The sequence below is a fragment of the Notolepis coatsorum genome, assembly GCF_963971535.1.
Source record: "Notolepis coatsorum genome assembly, chromosome: 3".
In the NCBI taxonomy this organism is placed as follows: domain Eukaryota; kingdom Metazoa; phylum Chordata; class Actinopteri; order Aulopiformes; family Paralepididae; genus Notolepis; species Notolepis coatsorum.
Window position 1 is genome coordinate 157,060,453 of NC_140167.1, and position 20,054 is coordinate 157,080,506.

Consider the following 20,054-nt stretch of genomic DNA (forward strand, 5'->3'; position numbering starts at 1 on the left):
GTGTCGCCATAATCAGTGTCCATCTCTTCCAAAAAGGAGACAAACTTTCTATGGTTTAGTGACCTGTTGCCTCCACGAATTAGATTGGTAACCTGGTAACCAAATCCATAACATGGCTGTAGTCAAGCTTCTTGGCACAGAGAGCCTCCTATATCAGATAAAAAAAAAGAAAAACGATTTAACGACTCTCGCATATAATTTTACTACACTCGACTCGCATTGGTCATTATTAGTGACCCACAATAGATGGAAATTATGTTAGCGAACTTACCTGATGTATAATGCAGTGCAGCATTGGACACTCAACGCCACTCTGCCTTAGAAGCCCGGCGAATCCTGTGCGTTTTCCTTTCATTGCCGGTGCTCCATCGGTAACAACAGCCGACAGTTTATCAAAACCCCCATATTGCTGCACGGCACTTTCAACAGCGTTTCATATGTCCACACTAGGGCTGACCCCTATTAGTCAAATAGTCGACTAATCGATCGAAAGGAGCCATAGTCGACTGCCAACTCTTCTTAGTCGAATACAATAAAAAAAATAAATAATTTTTTTTTTTTTTTTTTAATATTGGCCTGGGGCCGCATGGAACGTCGGTGAGGGCCGCATGCGGCCCGCGGGCCGCCAGTTGCCCCTCCCTGCTCTAACTCTATGTGTGTTGTTTGTTCCCTTGCATTCTCCCCTCTTAATTCTCCCCAACGTTGTACTAATCGGAGACAATGCCCTTCGGCTGGGCGATGAGGTGACCCCCCCCCCCCCCCCTTGATTGGTGCACACGTCTGGTCAGCCCTGAATCAAAAGCTGTAACATCATACTGAATATGCATTTCAATGGACAATGATGGAAATTAATTAACTTATATGCTTGTCATAAAACTGCCCTGTAGTTTGTGAGGTTAGCTGCCGACAGAGAGACAGGTGGACAGAACCAACCTGATAGGAGATAATTATTATATTATATATAGTGTAGAGGCAAAAACCAACATTCGTCTCTATGTGGGGGAATGGTATCCAACAAACAGTAAAGTAGCAACGGAGAATGAGACATTAGTCTATTAACATTATATCATATCATCAACAGTGTATATTTGCATATCGTATATGTCACAAATGTAACAGTACTATATACCTGTATGTCATGCATGTCCCTATGTGCCTTTAAATAAAACAGAATAACAAGGTTAGCCTGTAGGCCTACCTATATGGTTATCGTATTTAACGTGTGGATATTTACGTAGCTTAACATGTAGGCCTACATTTGAACTCGATAGGCCCTATAAGTAGGCCTAGGCATATGTTATTTTCTTTTAGGACATGTATAATGATTTTAGGCCCAACAGTTAGGCTATGGTGTATATGCCTAGTGTTCAAACACCATCTTTATAACCAAAAAAGTACAAAAGGACATTACAACATGTCTTCCTGCCAATGCACAGAACCTGATGGTGAGACAAAGTATTGTTTCAGTGTGTCGCGCTGCTCCTTTGCAGTTCTGTTGGCATTCCGATCCCTGCTAGCAGGCACTGATGCCAGGGCGGCATCACTGCGCCAGCTCCCAGGGATGATGTGGTGGTCCTCATCCTCCGTGTCGACCAGAGCAGGGGGGATGTAGGTGTCTGTGGCCTGGGCTCGTAGGTAGTTGTGCAGGGAGAGAGCAGCCAGGGTTATCTGGGACACTGTATCTGGTTCTAGGGGAATGATGGTGAGAAAGACTCGCCATTTGTTGGCAAGTATGCCAAACGCATTCTCTACAACACGCCTCGCTCTTGACAGTCTGTAGTTGTAGACACGCTGGTCATGGTCAAGCTGTCTGAAGGGGTATGGCTTCATCAGGTGTGTGTGGAGCGGAAAAGCCTCGTCTGCAATGAACATGAAAGGGGTGACTACATCTGTACCTGGCAGACTTTGGGCTGGCGGGACATTTAACTGGTTGCTGTCCAATGCCTTTTTCAGGTCACAGTGGGCATAAACACCTCCATCAGACACTCTGCCCTGGGTTCCAATATTCGCATAGAGGAAACGATAATTGGCGTCTACAACAGCCATCAGGACCACAGAGAAACGAGACTTGTAGTTCCTGAAGGTGCTCCCACTGTTGCCTGGTGGGCGGATGGTGATGTGTTTTCCATCTATGGCTCCGAGACAGTGAGGGAATTGCCAATTCTCCTGGAAGCCACTGGCCACTGCTCTCCACTCAGCCTCTGTAGTCGGTGTCTACACAAACAGACAGACAGACTGCATCAGAACAGTGACATGAATCTATCAATATTTATCTGATCTAGGTATGATTGTCCCATATGTTACATTCTAGCTGCTTCTAAATGGATCTTACCGTCAGGTGATCCTTCTTCAGGACCTGGTGCAACACCTTGCATGTCTCCTTGACAATCACACCAACAGTGCTCTGTCCAATACGGTACTGGAAGCTCAGGGAAGTGAACGACTCTCCTGTCAGCATGGAGAATGATTGTAGAATATCATTTATGTATGCGCGTCGACAAATAAATGTGCCAAACTGCAGCATATCAGAACTATTAGACTGACACATTCTATAGTTACATTCTGGTCACCGCGGATACACTGTAGCCTGAGTTCACTTGGGTTTACCCTCCACTACAACCCCTGATTATTACCTGTTGCTAAGTATCGCAGTGTGATGGACAGTCTCTCTCTGGCAGTGATCGCTCTCCTCATCTGGGTGTCTGCTTTGGAGATATAAGGAGCCACCAGCTGTAGCAGATGATCGAACTGTTCCACATCCATGCGGAGTAGACTTCTGAATCCACTTCGATCATCTGTCTAGAAGTACAACAGGCAGACTTTAATGAGTGCATTGAGAACAACACAAGCTAGCAGTGAGGTAAACAAGCTCAACATTCATTAGGAGGGTACGACACATGTAGCGTTAGCATGCTGACGTTAGTATCTAGAAGTACAACAGGCAGACATTAATGAGTGCATTGGGAACAACACAAGCTAGCAGTGATAACAAGCTCAACATTCATTAGGAGGGTACGACACATGTAGCGTTAGCATGCTGACGTTAGTATCTAGAAGTACAACAGGCAGACATTAATGAGTGCATTGGGAACAACACAAGCTAGCAGTGATAACAAGCTCAACATTCATTAGGAGGGTACGACACATGTAGCGTTAGCATGCTGACGTTAGTATCTAGAAGTACAACAGGCAGACATTAATGAGTGCATTGGGAACAACACAAGCTAGCAGTGATAACAAGCTCAACATTCATTAGGAGGCTACGACACATGTAGCGTTAGCATGCTGACGTTAATAACGTTACTTACCTCAAGTTCCATTTGCAGGACTGGCATTCCCAGTTGGCCTCTTTTCCCTAGCCACGACTTTGTTCTCTTTCTCTTTTTTTTAAATATAGCCGGCCTCTCTAGGCACATAAAAGCCACTATGGCAAGTGTTCGCTTCCTGGACATTGGCATGTTCACAGTCTGCTTCTTCTTCGTATCACGACCGTCTTGTTTACAACTCGTCAGGTTGACGCACACTGATGACACACAGGATAACGCTTTATGATGATGCTACGCTTTATTATGACGCTACGTAGTCTGCGTCGTAGCCTACGACTCTCATCGCACAGTGTACATGCATCAGATTGATGGTCGTACCCAAGATTATTCAATTTGTGTCGCACAGTGTGGCTTGCAAGGAACTTATAAGATGCAAAATATCTCCCAGTTAAGAGCGGGCATAAGACTCTCCTGGGACTCTCCTAATATCTCTAAGACTCTCCTAATATCTCTAAGACTCGCTGAGACTCTCCTAATATCTCTAAGACTCCCTGAAACTCTCCTAATATCTCTAAGACTCTCCTGGGACTCTCCTAATATCTCTAAGACTCTCCTAATATCTCTAAGACTCTCCTGGGACTCTCCTAATATCACTAAGACGCTCCTAATATCTCTAAGACTCGCTGAGACTCTCCTAATATCTCTGAGACTCTCCTAATATCTCTAAGACTCCCTGAGACTCTCCAAATATCTCTAAGACTCTCCTAATATCTCTAAGACTCTCCTGGGACTCTTCTAATATCTCTAAGACTCTCCTATTATCTCTAAGACTCCCCTGGGACTCTCCTAATATCTTTAAGACTCTCCTGATATCACTAAGACTCTCCTAAGACTCCCATAATATCTCTAAGACTCTCCTAATATCTCCAAGACTCTCCTAATACTCTCCTAATATCTCTAAGACTCTCCTAATATCTCTAAGACTCTCCTAATATCTCTAGGACTCGCTGAGACTCTCCTAATATCTCTAAGACTCTCCTAATATCTCTAAGACTCGCTGAGACTCTCCTAATATCTCTAAGACTCTCCTAATATCTCTAAAGACTCGCTGAGACTCTCCTAATATCTCTAAGACTCTCCTAATATCTCTAAGACTCCATGAGACTCTCCTAATATCTCTAAGACTCTCCTGGGACTCTCCTAATATCTCGACTCTCCTAATATCTCTAAGACTCTCCTGGGACTCTCCTAATATCTCCAAGACTCTCCTAATATCTCTAAGACTCGCTGAGACTCTCCTAATATCTCTAAGACTCCCTGAAACTCTCCTAATATCTCTAAGACTCTCCTGGGACTCTCCTAATATCTCTAAGACTCGCTGAGACTCTCCTAATATCTCTGAGACTCTCCTAATATCTCTAAGACTCCCTGAGACTCTCCAAATATCTCTAAGACTCTCCTAATATCTCTAAGACTCTCCTGGGACTCTTCTAATATCTCTAATACTCTCCTATTATCTCTAAGACTCCCCTGGGACTCTCCTAATATCTTTAAGACTCTCCTGATATCACTAAGACTCCCCTGATATCTTGTAGGAAACTAGTTATTTGTTCCCCTCCCCCCGGCCTGAGTCAGAGACGTCAGAGGAGCAGTGAGGCGATGCATCACGAGGAGCGTGTGTCTCGGTGCTGCTGGTGCTGCTGCTGTTGCAGAGCAGATAGTCTCTCTGCTGGATATTAAAGCGAAGCGGCGCTTTCCTGAAGCCATTCCCTGCTCCGCCGCTAATGAAACAATCACACAACAGCACAGACAAACACTCCGCTTCCAAACCCAGAACATTATTCTGGCTGCTGCTTTGACCCTCGAGTTTGTTCCATTCACTACATTATTATAGCGTTCTTTAGAAAGTAAATCAAATGTTGAAGGAGAATAACATTTGTATTGTTTTTATCTTGTTAAAAAAATAAAAACGTTGTGTAAGCTAAGTGTGTCTGACTCTTAACCACCAGAACCTGCACGGACTACAACGTATGACGTATATCATGCCAGTTATGCAAGTTAGACCCTCACCTGCACCTTTGTTTACACTGTTTATTTTATATTCAGAGTTAATTATATTGTTTACACTGTTTATTTCTCTCATATTTTTATATAGATCTAATTGTATTGCCTATATTTATGTCTTTCTATTATTACCCTGCCCATGCCTGTATTTTTTTTATTATTATTATTATTATTATTATTATTATTATTATTATTATTATTATTATTATTATTATTATTATTATTATTATTATTATTATTATTATTATTATTATTATTATTATTATATTATTATTATTATTATTATTATTATTATTATTATTATTATTATTATTATTATTATTATTATTATTATTATTATTATTATTATTATTAGGTTATGAAATATCTTCGCAGGTCAAGACTGAAAGTGGTCAAATAGAGTGTTAAGAAAAGACATACTGGACTCTGAACACATTGAGTTGATGTTAATAGTTCTCTTCAGTTCCCACCTCCAGGACGACTGACCAGATAACACTAATGGATAAAGGTAAAACATGATTGATTGATAATGTGTACTAATACTCTTCTGTACAGTATTCCTCAGGTATTTCTACTCGCTGGAGATTTGATTTTATTCATTTTGTTTATTTTATTTTTATTTTATTTATTTTATTTTTATTTTATTTATTTTATTTATTTTATTTATTTTATTTATTTTATTTATTTTATTTATTTTATTTATTTTATTTATTTTATTTATTTTATTTATTTTATTTATTTTATTTATTTTATTTATTTGATTTATTTGATTTATTTGATTTATTTGATTTATTTGATTTATTTGATTTATTTGATTTATTTGATTTATTTGATTTATTTGATTTATTTGATTTATTTTATTTGTTTTATTTGTTTTATTTATTTTATTTATTTTATTTATTTTATTTATTTTATTTATTTTATTTATTTTATTTATTTTATTTATTTTATTTATTTTATTTATTTTATTTATTTTATTTATTTTATTTATTTTATTTATTTTATTTATTTTATTTATTTTATTTATTTTATTTATTTTATTTATTTGTAATTTTTGGTTTTGACTACCTCAAGTTCAAGTTTCTTTAATAGTTGTCATACAGAAGTACAGAATACTTTCATACAAAATGCTTCTTACTGTTACGCTCCAGAGACTGTGCTAGACAAGATAGTATCAAATAACATAGTATAGCATGTAATTTAGAAGAAGAAAATGAGGTCACAGTGTTCGGTATAGACATATGTACAGTGTTCTGAGTTACCATATAATATACAATACTATGCAGTGTACTAATGTACAGTACTATATAGTGCAAAGCAGAAATGGGATGAGGTACAACTTAGGTACAATTTACAGTAAGGTGTACGAGTTGTAGTGCAATCCTTCATCAATAAATATAAAGTGTGGGGAGTGGGTGCTACAGTGTGTTTGTTTAAAGTGGGTGTGTGCTATAAAGTGTGTGGAGTGGGTGCTACAGTGTGTTTGTTTAAAGTGAGTGTGTGCGTGTGGATGTGTGTGCTATGTGCGTTTGATGGTTGTTGTTGTGTAGTGTTCATTGTTCGTTTAGCAGCCTGATGGCCTAGGGATAGAAGCTTCTTCTGAGTCTCTGTGCTCGCCTTGAGACTCCGGTATCGCTTGCCTGACCACAGCAGTTCAAAGAGGCAGTTGTTGGTGACTGGAGTCTTTAATGATTATCTTAGCCTTGCCCTTGCAACGCTTGTTGTAAATGTTCTGGAGGGTGGGGAGCCCCCCTCCAATTGTGCGTTCGGCTGAACGTGTCACTCTTTGTAGTCTGCTTCGGTCTTGTGCAGTGCTATTCCCAAACCAAGAGGTGATGTTGCCAGTCAAGATGCTCTCTATTGTACATGAGTAGAAGTTCTTAAGGATCTTCTGACTGACTTGGAACTTCCTTAGGCGCCTGAGGAAGTAGAGGCGTTGTCGTGCCTTCTTCACAACACTGTCAATGTGTGTGGTCCATGTCAAGTCCTCGGATATGTAGGCTCCGAGGTACTTAAAGCTGTTGACTCTCTCAACCGGTGCCCCGTCGATGCTGAGGGGGCTGTAGTCCTTGACCCCCGACCTCCTGAAGTCCACAATCATCTCCTGTGTTTTGCTGACGTTCAGGGAGAGGCTGTTTTCCTGGCACCATCCCGCCAGGACCTTGACCTCTTCCAGGTAGGCCCTCTCGTCGTTGGCAGAGATCAGGCCCACCACCACTGTGTCGTCAGCAAATTTGATGATTGTATTGCTACTCCGCTGAGCCACACAGTCGTGTGTGTACAGGGAGTAGAGGAGGGGACTCAGAACACAGCCCTGGGGGGCCCCTATGTTGAGGGTGATGGATGAGGAGGTGCAGTTGCCTGCTCTCACCACCTGGGGTCTGCCCGTCAGGAAGTCCAAGACCCACTGGCAGAGGTCATAGTTCAAGCCCAGGTCCCTGAGCTTGGCTATGAGTATGGAGGGGACTATGGTATTGAATGCCGAGCTGTAGTCCATGAATAGCATTCTCACATAGTTCCCCTGCCTCTTGTCCAGGTGTGATGCTGCTGTGTGCAGCACATGGGCTATGGCGTCCTCCGTGGACCTGTTGGGGCGGTATGCAAATTGCAGGGGGTCCATGTTGATGGGGAGGGAGGAGCAGATGTAGCCCTTTACTAGCTTCTCAAAGCACTTCATGGCTATGGAGGTGAGAGCTACAGGGCGGTAGTCGTTGAGGCAAGCAGGCTTGGATTTTTTGGGTACAGGGATAATAGTGGACTTCTTCAGGCAGGTGGGGATGACAGCCTGTTCTAAGGACAGGTTAAATATGTCAGTGAATACCGGGGCCAGTTGGTCGGCACAGACTTTTAGGACGCGGCCGGGGATGCCGTCCGGACCTGCCGTCCGGACCTGCTGCCTTCCTGATATTCACTTTTTTAAAGGTCCGCCTCACCTCATGCTCTGTTACCCTGAACACTGAGTCTCCATCAGCAGCATACCCCCCCCCCCCCCCCCCCCCCATTGCCGTGGCTTGTGGGCTGGTGTTGTTATTACCAGCATCAAACCTCGCATAGAAGGTATTGAGGTCATTTGCTAAGGAGATGTCACTGTTCAGTTTGAGGGAGGCGCCTTTGTAGTCTGTCATCGTTTTGAGCCCCTGCCACATAGCTCTAGAGTCAGCCTGTTTTTTAATTTTATCCTTGTAGCGCCGTTTGGCCTCTGTCACTGTCCTCCTTACGTTGTATCGCGCCACCTTGTGGTCATTCATGTTGCCTGCCACTAGGCCGTCGTTGTATGCTTTGGTGCGCGCTCTCAGAGCTTCACGGACGGATTTGTCTACCCAGGGTTTTTGATTTGGGTAAACTCTCATTGTGGTAGTGGGGATTGTTTCTTCCACCAAAGTACGAACATAGTCCAGCACTGTCTCCGTGTAGACATGAATGTTATCTGTGTCGCGGAACACGCTCCAGTCTGTGCAGTCAAACGCAGCCTGGAGCGTCTCCTCTGATGTCAAATCCCATTTCTGCACCTCTCGCGAGACTACAGGAGTGCTTTTGATTCTCTGTTTGTACTTTGGTGAAAGGAAAATGGACGCGTGATCTGACTTACCAAAGCCACTAGCCGAATGAGCCTTGTATCCACCCTTGAATTGCGTGTAACAGTGATCTAGGATGTTACCGCCTCTGCTGTTACAAGTCACATGCTGATAGAAGTCAGGTAATACCTTTCTCAGATTGGCGCTATTGAAATCACCCACCACTATAATGGCGGCGTTAACGTTCGCCGCTTGGATTTTATTTACCTCGTCGTGGAGTCTGGAGAGCGCGACATTATTGCTGGCTTGCGGTGGAATATACACTCCTACAAGGATGATCGCCGTTAACTCCCTCGGGAGGAAGAAAGGACGACACTTGATGGTTATATATTCCAGGTCTGGGCAGCAGTGGTTCGATAATTCCTTCACGTTAGCTGGATCGCTCCAATTGTTGTTAAACATGAAGGCAATACCTCCTCCACGTTGTTTGCCGGACAATGCTGATCTGTCCTTGCGGTGGATGAAGAAGTGGTCGGCCGGTTGTATGGCGTGGTCTGGGACGTCCGGCGTCAACCACGTCTCGGTGAAGCAGAGAACGTTACAGTCTCTAACGTCTCTTTGGTATTGAATCCTTGCTCGGATGTCATCCAGTTTATTGTCAATTGATTGTACATTGGCTAGCAATATACTGGGTAGTGGCGTTCGGTGTCGTCTGGATCTCAGCCTGTTACGGATCCCAGCTCTCTTCCCTCGCCGCCTGATGATTCCTTTGTTCCTGGGGTCAGGATCTGGTCCCATTGTTCTGAGAATCTCCACAGGCCATTGCTGCGGTTCGGAAAGCTGATTCAGGGAGTAATCCAATCGGTAAGTTTCCCGTAATCCGATGTCTATAAGTGACTGACGGTCATACACATTAAATGCACCTACTGTTGGTACAGACAAAACTCTTAAAACTATAAATATTAACAAAAGTAAGCACAATCTCGACGGAGCGAACAGACAGGCGACTGGGCATAGCGGCGCCATCTTGGTTTGTTGAGTGTCCCCCCCCCCGACACTCAACAAACCGCCTCAGCCAGTCCTTCATACCAGCGGCCATCAGGCTCCACAACAGTGGGCATGGGACTGCTGCCAGACATCCAACTACTAGGAACCTAAAAGGACAATATACCTTATGCATACCGCACCTTATGTGAATACTGTATACTTCCATCAGATCATATATTTAGCATTTTAGCATTTAGCATTTTTTGATTATATATTAGATTCGATTTAGATTATTGGATTATTAGATTATATATTGCATATATTTAGTATTTAGTTTTTTCAGATTATATATTAGATTAGATTTAGATGATTGGATTAGATTATATATTGTAACTATTTATTGTAGGGCAAATATAACTGAGAGGGCATACATACCCTCATCTCACACCTTGTTTCCCATTATGCACATGTCCAGAGTTAATTATGTTAATTGTATTGATTTGTTATATTGTTTACACTGCTTTTTACCACCTGTACCTCCCCTCCCCCCTCCCCCATGCTGCTATGATGCCTGAATTTCCCCAAGGGGATCAATAACTGATATAATATAACAGATAGGGCATACAGACCCTCACCTGCACCTTGATTTACACTGCCTATACTTGCTCATATGCGTATGCAGAGTTAATTATACTGTTATATTGTTTACACTGCCTATTTTTATTTTTACTTTTCTACTGTACTATAATTTTATGACCTATCATGTCTTCTACTATTACCATGTACCTCCCCCCCCCCCCCCCCCCCATTGCCGTGGCTTGTGGGCTGGTGTTGTTATTACCAGCATCAAACCTCGCATAGAAGGTATTGAGGTCATTTGCTAAGGAGATGTCACTGTTCAGTTTGAGGGAGGCGCCTTTGTAGTCTGTCATCGTTTTGAGCCCCTGCCACATAGCTCTAGAGTCAGCCTGTTTTTTAATTTTATCCTTGTAGCGCCGTTTGGCCTCTGTCACTGTCCTCCTTACGTTGTATCGCGCCACCTTGTGGTCATTCATGTTGCCTGCCACTAGGCCGTCGTTGTATGCTTTGGTGCGCGCTCTCAGAGCTTCACGGACGGATTTGTCTACCCAGGGTTTTTGATTTGGGTAAACTCTCATTGTGGTAGTGGGGATTGTTTCTTCCACCAAAGTACGAACATAGTCCAGCACTGTCTCCGTGTAGACATGAATGTTATCTGTGTCGCGGAACACGCTCCAGTCTGTGCAGTCAAACGCAGCCTGGAGCGTCTCCTCTGATGTCAAATCCCATTTCTGCACCTCTCGCGAGACTACAGGAGTGCTTTTGATTCTCTGTTTGTACTTTGGTGAAAGGAAAATGGACGCGTGATCTGACTTACCAAAGCCACTAGCCGAATGAGCCTTGTATCCACCCTTGAATTGCGTGTAACAGTGATCTAGGATGTTACCGCCTCTGCTGTTACAAGTCACATGCTGATAGAAGTCAGGTAATACCTTTCTCAGATTGGCGCTATTGAAATCACCCACCACTATAATGGCGGCGGTAACGTTCGCCGCTTGGATTTTATTTACCTCGTCGTGGAGTCTGGAGAGCGCGACATTATTGCTGGCTTGCAGTGGAATATACACTCCTACAAGGATGATCGCCGTTAACTCCCTTGGGAGGAAGAAAGGACGACACTTGATGGTTATATATTCCAGGTCTGGGCAGCAGTGGTTCGATAATTCCTTCACGTTAGCTGGATCGCTCCAATTGTTGTTAAACATGAAGGCAATACCTCCTCCACGTTGTTTGCCGGACAATGCTGATCTGTCCTTGCGGTGGATGAAGAAGTGGTCGGCCGGTTGTATGGCGTGGTCTGGGACGTCCGGCGTCAACCACGTCTCGGTGAAGCAGAGAACGTTACAGTCTCTAACGTCTCTTTGGTATTGAATCCTTGCTCGGATGTCATCCAGTTTATTGTCAATTGATTGTACATTGGCTAGCAATATACTGGGTAGTGGCGTTCGGTGTCGTCTGGATCTCAGCCTGTTACGGATCCCAGCTCTCTTCCCTCGCCGCCTGATGATTCCTTTGTTCCTGGGGTCAGGATCTGGTCCCATTGTTCTGAGAATCTCCACAGGCCATTGCTGCGGTTCGGAAAGCTGATTCAGGGAGTAATCCAATCGGTAAGATTCCCGTAATCCGATGTCTATAAGTGACTGACGGTCATACACATTAAATGCACCTACTGTTGGTACAGACAAAACTCTTAAAACTATAAATATTAACAAAAGTAAGCACAATCTCGACGGAGCGAACAGACAGGCGACTGGGCATAGCGGCGCCATCTTGGTTTGTTGAGTGTCCCCCCCCCCGACACTCAACAAACCGCCTCAGCCAGTCCTTCATACCAGCGGCCATCAGGCTCCACAACAGTGGGCATGGGACTGCTGCCAGACATCCAACTACTAGGAACCTAAAAGGACAATATACCTTATGCATACCGCACCTTATGTGAATACTGTATACTTCCATCAGATCATATATTTAGCATTTTAGCATTTAGCATTTTTTGATTATATATTAGATTCGATTTAGATTATTGGATTATTAGATTATATATTGCATATATTTAGTATTTAGTTTTTTCAGATTATATATTAGATTAGATTTAGATGATTGGATTAGATTATATATTGTAACTATTTATTGTAGGGCAAATATAACTGAGAGGGCATACATACCCTCATCTCACACCTTGTTTCCCATTATGCACATGTCCAGAGTTAATTATGTTAATTGTATTGATTTGTTATATTGTTTACACTGCTTTTTACCACCTGTACCTCCCCTCCCCCCTCCCCCATGCTGCTATGATGCCTGAATTTCCCCAAGGGGATCAATAACTGATATAATATAACAGATAGGGCATACAGACCCTCACCTGCACCTTGATTTACACTGCCTATACTTGCTCATATGCGTATGCAGAGTTAATTATACTGTTATATTGTTTACACTGCCTATTTTTATTTTTACTTTTCTACTGTACTATAATTTTATGACCTATCATGTCTTCTACTATTACCATGTACCTCCCCTCCCCCCTCCCCCATGCTGCTATGATGCCTGAATTTCCCCAAGGGGATCAATAAAGGAATATCTTATCTTATTATAGTGTCTATTCAATAGACACTATAATAAGATAAGATAAGATATTGTAACTATATTTATTGTAATGCAAATATAACTGATAGGGCACAGACCCTCATCTGCACCTTGATTTACACTGCCTACTTTTTCATATGCGTATGCTCAGAGTTAATTATACTGTTATATTGTTTACACTGCCTATTTTTACTTTTCTACTGTACTATAATTTTATGACCTGTATCATGTCTATTACCATGTACTTGTACCCCCCCCCCCTCCCTCCTCCCCATGTTGCTATCGCTATTAGCTCTATCTTTAATCTTTCAAAATGTACAGTTGCTATTGCATGCACTCATCTGTGTTTCACCACACACATGAGTGCATGCTTACCAACTGTCCATCTGCAACACTACTATCACCAACATCTAAGAAGGGAGATCCCCCCTTGAATGGCCCTTCTAAGGTTTCTCTCCTCCACACTGCCTGTGGAGCTTTTTTCCCTATTGTTAGGTTTTAGTGAGTTTTTCCTTACCTTCGCGTGGGGTATGTCTGGGAGTGCTTGCATTCTTTCATTTATTTGCATTCATCTAAAAATGTTTGGACCTTATGGTGTTCTTGTTCTGTTCTTGACTTATTGTTATGTTTTCTTCTTGACTTGTTTAAAGAAGACCTGTACGGCCCATGGGGACATTAACGTGTGTTGTCGGGCCCTATACATAAATTTGATTTGATTTATGCCTGCATTTCCCCAAGGGGATCAATAAAGGAATATCTTATCTTATATTATCTTATCTTATTTATACAGCAGTGACCAAACTGGGCCGGCATTATACACAGTGGTGCAGCGGACAGGCCATGTAAGAGGAGACATTATTAATATGGTATTGTATCACTTTTGGGAAATCTATTCATGGAAACACTGTTGGCTATTTGCGAAGACGACCTGATAAACAGTTAGTTCAGTTACCAGCTCACAGGACTATAAACAGCCTTTCACACAGACCACGGTACTGTACTGTCTGTTAGTGTTGTCATGGTAGCAGTCATGGTATGGTTTGTGCTTAATACCACAGTATAATCTCATTTAAACCATGATACTGATAATGTTATGGTATTTGCATTTTCTTTTTGGGTCACTACCAGAAATTATGGAAGTAACATTATGTTTATTTGCCATGCTGCTTTTTGTATAGGGAGGGCATTATATTTGAGTGAGAGTTCTGAACAGTGAGAGTTCTGAAGAGTGAGAGACAAACTTTCTGTTATGACAGTTGCCAAAATATCATATCACAATATTTTGACTGTATTGTTTTCCAGTACAAATTACATTATGAGATCTTCTTTATATGTCTTTATCTTGTAATACATGTTGTCATGGTTCCTAATTCTATATATTTCATTCAACATGGCCTGTTTTCTTTTACTTTTCAATACTGCTGCAATGAATCCTTTTTTGATGAACTGAAGAAATATGCCCATATATATACACACGATATGTAGTAAAAGCACACCTTTGCATGGATCCATGACTATATAACTTCATATTCGAATTACAGTTGTCATGGTTCCTATTTCATTCAACATGGCCTGTTTTCTTTTACTTTTCAATATATGCTGCAATGAATCATTTGTTGATTAACTGAAGAAAAATGCATTATATATATATATATATATATATACACATATATGTATAGTAAAACCCACACATTTGCATGGATCCACGAGACGATATACCTTCATATTCCGTCGTCTCTTCGCCGTTTTCTTTCAAGTTGTTGAAGGGCGAGCAGACGAGGCCAAGACAGCGTGACGCAGCGTGGGGCCATCAATCACCCTCATCATCATAGGGTTTGTCAGATAGCATTCAGCACCAGAGTGATCTCTCCGGGGAGGGAGGATGGCAGGCAGGCAGGCAGGCAGGCAGGCAGGCAGGCAGGCAGGCAGGCAGGCAGGCAGGCAGGCAGGCAGGCAGGCAGGCAGGCAGGCAGGCAGGCAGGCAGCAAGGAAGGAGAGTTCCGGAGGTATATAGTGAGTTGAACGAGACGGTTGGAGGAGACAGTGGAACGGGAACGCAGGTGCGCAATCAGACCGTGGCATATTGACGCCATGCTCGCTCCCCATGCAGTTGACAAGTGATGTTGTTGAGGTCCAGTCCCTCCTGGGAGCTGGGAACAGGTGATTCAGGAGCAGCAGAACTACAGATGCCTCGAACGGGAGAAAAGACACTAAATGGCTCAAATCTCTGCATGGCAGTTCTGGGAGGTGACATGCTCTTGTGGGAGATTTGAGCCATTTATCTCCTTCATTTTGCAATATAAACTATTCTTAAAGATAAATATGAACGCACTGCCGACGTTTAATTTCTTTATACCCTATACACTACTCTCCGTTTCCTTTTCAAACGGTAATATAGTTGTTCTGGCCCAGAACAACTGTATACCGCGTTTGAAAAGGAAACGGAAGAGTCCTATATTAGAAGTATATAGGGTATAATTAAATAAATTAAATGTCGGCAGTGCGTTCATATTCATATTTAAGAATAGTTTATATTGCAAAATGAAGGAGATAAAACTGATTACATAGTGTGAAGTGATATGTTATGATCTATCAACAGCTGATATGATTTCCTCGCATATTCCTCAATATCAGAAACAGTCTGCAAATAAACATCTTCTCGTTAAACACATACACGTGCAGTCTTTGAGTGGATCTTAACTGATTGCCGTTGGTCTATATATATTTTGTAAATTAAAAACCAGGTAATATATTTTTTCCACTAATAAACCGTTCTGTTGGGGGTGCAGGCATGGGGTTCTGATTTCCATTGATGGAACCATAAGAGAATATCCTGCTGAATTAAAACGAAAACTTTAATTACATAATGAATTTATTCCATTTAATAACAAGATACACAGCTAGGCGCTCTCTCTCGCCCATGCACTGTCAGAATGTACACTTTTCATTAGGAAACTCAGAGGAATACACGGACTAACATTGCATATTGTATGCAAAAACACATCTATACATTTTACACATTAATCTCCCCAAATTGCTTTAACAATATAATGATACAGAATTTCGCAGCAGAAACGACCGGTTTGCCGGCATCATCATATAGTGACAAAAGACTGCTGTTTGACAAAAAAAAAATTGCGTTCAAATATTCAAATGACAAAGAGCGCGTGATTGTATATACTTTATGGAGGAAGTGAGGGGTTTAAAACGCATTGTCGTTTCCGACACGACTGTCCTTCTTCGCATAATATTTCAGCCACAGGGATTATAATGAAATAATACCTGTAGCTCAGTCTCCCCATGCGGGATTCAAACACCTAGATAGTACAGACTGTCTCTCTGGAGTTATTGTTAGTAGCCTAGAAACTTCTCTCGTCTTCTCAGTCGCGAAGCACAGTTTGACAACTTTCGCCGTGAGGTCCATCATCAGTAGAGGTCCATCATTGAGGTCCATCATCAGTAGAGGTCCATCATCACATCATCAGGATAGGTCCATCATCAGGGGAGAGGTCCTCGTCAGTAGCGGTCCATGATCCATCACATCATCGGGAGAGGTCCATCATCAGGGGAGAGGTCCTCGTCACTATAGAGGACCTCATCGGGAGAGGTCCTCTCATCAGTAGGCTCCGACAATAACCGCCTCTACTTCCTTTGACGGTCTCCTGTCAGTCACCAAGAAGTTGATCATCCCTTCCGACTTGATGAGCAGGTTGCAGCCCAGGAAGAAGATGCCGAACACCACGGTGAGGGACAACACGCACATCACGGCGATCTGGACCACCCGCATGTAGAACAGGCTCCTCTCGTCCGGAGCCGCGGCCACGAAGCCGTTATCCGTCACCACGGAGGAGAAGTTGCAGCAGAACAAGTCCTCCGTTTTGTTGAAGAGTCCGCTCTCCGTCTGGTTGAACCCGGTAGAATTCATATTATCCCCCTTTCCCCCCCCTTCCAACTTCCAGATGTCACCGGTCGGAGGACGGAGAAAACAACGCACAACTGCACAGCGAAACTGTGACCTCAAGTGGAACAAACGATGAAGTTTGGTGGCTCTGAATCAGGCGGAGCTCTTGTTGTGATGAAGTTGGTGAATCTGCTTCTTCGACATCGCATTACTATGTGATGCGGTCTCGGCGCCCGGTTTCTTTCAGTGCAGCCGTGATGACAGCGACCCGTGGTTATTATAGTCTGTACCTGTTTGGGTGAAACCATTCAGGGCGGACTGACTGAGCGCACAGCAACAGCGCCACCATGAGCCACAGACCTGCAGCAGCAGGTTGACTGCTGGACGGATCAAACCACACCGTCACACAACCAAGACAAGGCAATACTACTACTACTACTACTAATAATAATACACTTAATTTGTATAGCACCTTTCATACAAGAATTGCAGCTCAAAGTGCTTCACAGCAGTAAAAAGAAAAAAAGACAGGCATACAATTAGCGCAAAATTGGCAGATCAATGCATAAAGTGCAGACATAAAATAAGCATAACACGACGAGCATAAACACTTTTAACACTACACCATCTTTTTTTTATCTATTTATTACTAACATATTTGCTCTACATCCATCCCTCATTTGAGCATTTAGCATTTTAAAAAGTTTGCATTTTGTACTTAATTTTGTACTTTGTATAATGCACATGTATATACTTTATATGTGACAAATAAAACAAAACTTGAACATTTATAGATACAGTAGCAGTGAAATATGGTGGAGGTGATGGTGGTGGTAGTAGTGGTGGTGGTGGTGGTGGACACTGGTGGTGGAGGTGGTGGTGGAGGAGGTGGTGGTGGTGGAGGTGGTGGTGGAGGAGGTGGTGGTAGTGGAGGTGGTGGTGGTGGAGGAGGTGGTGGTGGTGGTGGAGGTGGTGGTGGTGGAGGAGGTGGTGGTGGAGGTGTTGGTGGTGGTGGATGAGGTGGTGGTGGAGGAGGTGGAGGTGGAGGAGGTGGTAGTGGAGGTGGATGTGGTGGTGGTGGAGGAGATGGTGGTAGTGGAGGAGGAGATGGTGGTGGTGGTGGAGGTGGTGGAGGAGGTGGTGGAGGTGGAGGTGATGGTGGTGGTAGTAGTGGTGGTGGAGGTGGTGGTGGAGGAGGTGGAGGTGAAGGTGGAGGAGGAGGAAGTGGAGGAGGTGAAGTTGGTGGAGGAGGTGGTGGTGTTGGAGGAGGTGGTGGTGGAGGAGGAGGAGATGGTGGAGGAGGAGGTGGTGGTAGTGGAGGAGGTGGGGGTGGAGGAGGTGGTCGAGGAGGAGGAGATGGTGGAGGAGGTGAAGGTGGTGGAGGAGGTGGTGGTGGTGGAGGAGGTGGTGGTGGAGGAGGAGGAGATGGTGGTGGTGGTGGTGGAGGTGGTTGTGGAGGTGAAGGTGGAGGAGGAGGTGGTGGAGGAGGTGAAGGTGGTGGAGGAGGTGGTGGAGGAGGTGAAGGTGGTGGAGGAGGTGAAGGTGGTGTAGGAGGTGATGGTGGAGGAGGAGATGGTGGAGGAGGAGGTGGTGGTGGTGGAGGAGGATATGGTGGTAGTGGAGGAGGTGGTGGAGGAGGAGGTGGTGGAGGAGGATATGGTGGTAGTGGAGGAGGAGGTGGAGGTGGTGGTGGTGTTGGTGGTGGAGGTGATGGTGGTGGTGGTAGTAGTGGTGGAGGAGGTGGTGGTGGGGGTGGAGGAGGTGGAGCTGGTAGTGGTAGTGGAGGTGGTGGTGGTGGTAGTGGAGGTGGTAGTGGAGGTGGTGGTGGTGGTAGTGGAGGTGGTGGTGGTGGAGGTGGTGATGGTGGTGGTAGTACAGTGGTGGAGGTGATGGTGGTGGAGGTGATGGTGGTGGAGGTGGTGGAGGAGGAGGTGGTGGTGGTGGTGGTGGTGGAGGAGGAGGTGAAGGTGGAGGAGGTGAAGGTGGTGGAGGAGGTGAAGGTGGTGGAGGAGGTGGTGGTGGTGAAGGAGGTGGTGGAGGAGGAGGAGGAGATGGATGAGGAGGTGGTGGTGGAGGAGGAGGTGGTGGAGGAGGAGGTGATGGTGGTGGAGGTGGTGAAAATTAGGTTGAATCCTCTGCAACTTAATTTGTGACGACATCTGGATTTAAAATCTGGGGTTTATAGATGTTGTGCAGAATGTTAAGTTCTCACCACATGAGGTTTATAGTGTATTATTGCTAACAGGTCTGGACCAGAATGTTCAAATGTATGGCTACAACATCAGCACCGCACTCACTGTTTGAGATTCAGATATTGACTGAACTGTCTGAGGCACAGTAATAACAGTGAATGCATGAAACGGGCGCATTGCAGATAATCTACATGTAAAATCAATACGGGTTCTACTACAGTACATTAGCCTATCAGGCCGTGCAGAACTCATGGACCACTGACCTTTGCAGTATATAGAGCCACAAGGTTCCATGTGGAGCCATGGTAATGATTCAGATAGCGGTATTATTTATAGGTTCTAATTATAATTACTAGTATAATGATCCTAATACCATTAACTGTGGAAATGAGTGCCTGACCTTCATGTTTTTTTTCTTTCATTCTGCAAATCTATTTTCCTCACAGAGGAAACAACTAGTGAAGGTGGCTGGTGAGCTGACAGATGTCCCACAGTCCCACAGTCTCTCCTGTTGACTCTTTGACGAGCTTCTCTGCAAGGCCAGGTCTATAGTGGACAGTCTCTAGATCATCCTCCTCACTCTGTTTAGACTGGACCCTCAGGTCTATAGGGAGGTGTAGTGGTTACGTTGTTTCCGGCCAATCCACCTCGCTTGAAATTGCAATGTATTTCCAATGGACACATTTATAAATCGTCTCATTTAAAACAAATAAAGCATGAACATTGGCATGGTGTACCTTTCTGTGTGTATTCATCCACAATCTATAGCTCAACAGGAAACAATTCGCAACTAATCGTAAAATAATTAAGTATAATTTTATTTCAACCAAAAATGCTTAAAGGGGAACTATTATACTATTTCTTTCACTATTTGGGCAATTTTCCACAATTCCTGTGAGTTTATGGAACACATATGTAAGTTTATTTTCAAAAAAATTCATTGTTTTGTATTTTTAATCAA

At 43.5% G+C, this 20,054-nt stretch overlaps 2 protein-coding genes across 2 annotated transcripts; both read right to left on the reverse strand.

Annotated features, from left to right (window-relative positions):
- Window positions 1-1,366: 1,366 nt before the first annotated feature.
- LOC311224706 (uncharacterized protein) lies at window positions 1,367-3,531 on the reverse strand. The gene is made up of 4 exons (XM_084309796.1): window positions 3,309-3,531; window positions 2,634-2,799; window positions 2,333-2,448; window positions 1,367-2,214 (listed from the first exon to the last, which is right to left on the reverse strand). The coding sequence occupies exons 1-4, from the start codon at window positions 3,456-3,458 to the stop codon at window positions 1,408-1,410; spliced, it is 1,239 nt and encodes a 412-aa protein (XP_084165922.1). The 5' UTR covers window positions 3,459-3,531; the 3' UTR covers window positions 1,367-1,407.
- Window positions 3,532-16,381: 12,850 nt separating this feature from the next.
- rprma (reprimo, TP53 dependent G2 arrest mediator candidate a) lies at window positions 16,382-16,925 on the reverse strand (the record flags this gene model as incomplete). Its single annotated transcript, XM_084310445.1, has 1 exon — window positions 16,382-16,925. One exon carries the CDS (start codon window positions 16,923-16,925, stop codon window positions 16,617-16,619), a length of 309 nt encoding a protein of 102 aa, XP_084166571.1. The 3' UTR covers window positions 16,382-16,616.
- Between the last annotated feature and the right edge of the window lie 3,129 nt (window positions 16,926-20,054).

Coding starts and splice junctions, on each gene's coding strand:
- LOC311224706 (XM_084309796.1), bottom strand. CDS start 3,458: ATGCCAATGTCCAGGAAGCGAACACTTGCCATAGTGGCTTTTATGTGC. Junction 2,800..3,308: donor TCCTGCAAATGGAACTTGAG/GTAAGTAACGTT, acceptor TTGTACTTCTAG/ACAGATGATCGAAGTGGATT. Junction 2,215..2,332: donor TGAAGAAGGATCACCTGACG/GTAAGATCCATT, acceptor CTGTTTGTGTAG/ACACCGACTACAGAGGCTGA.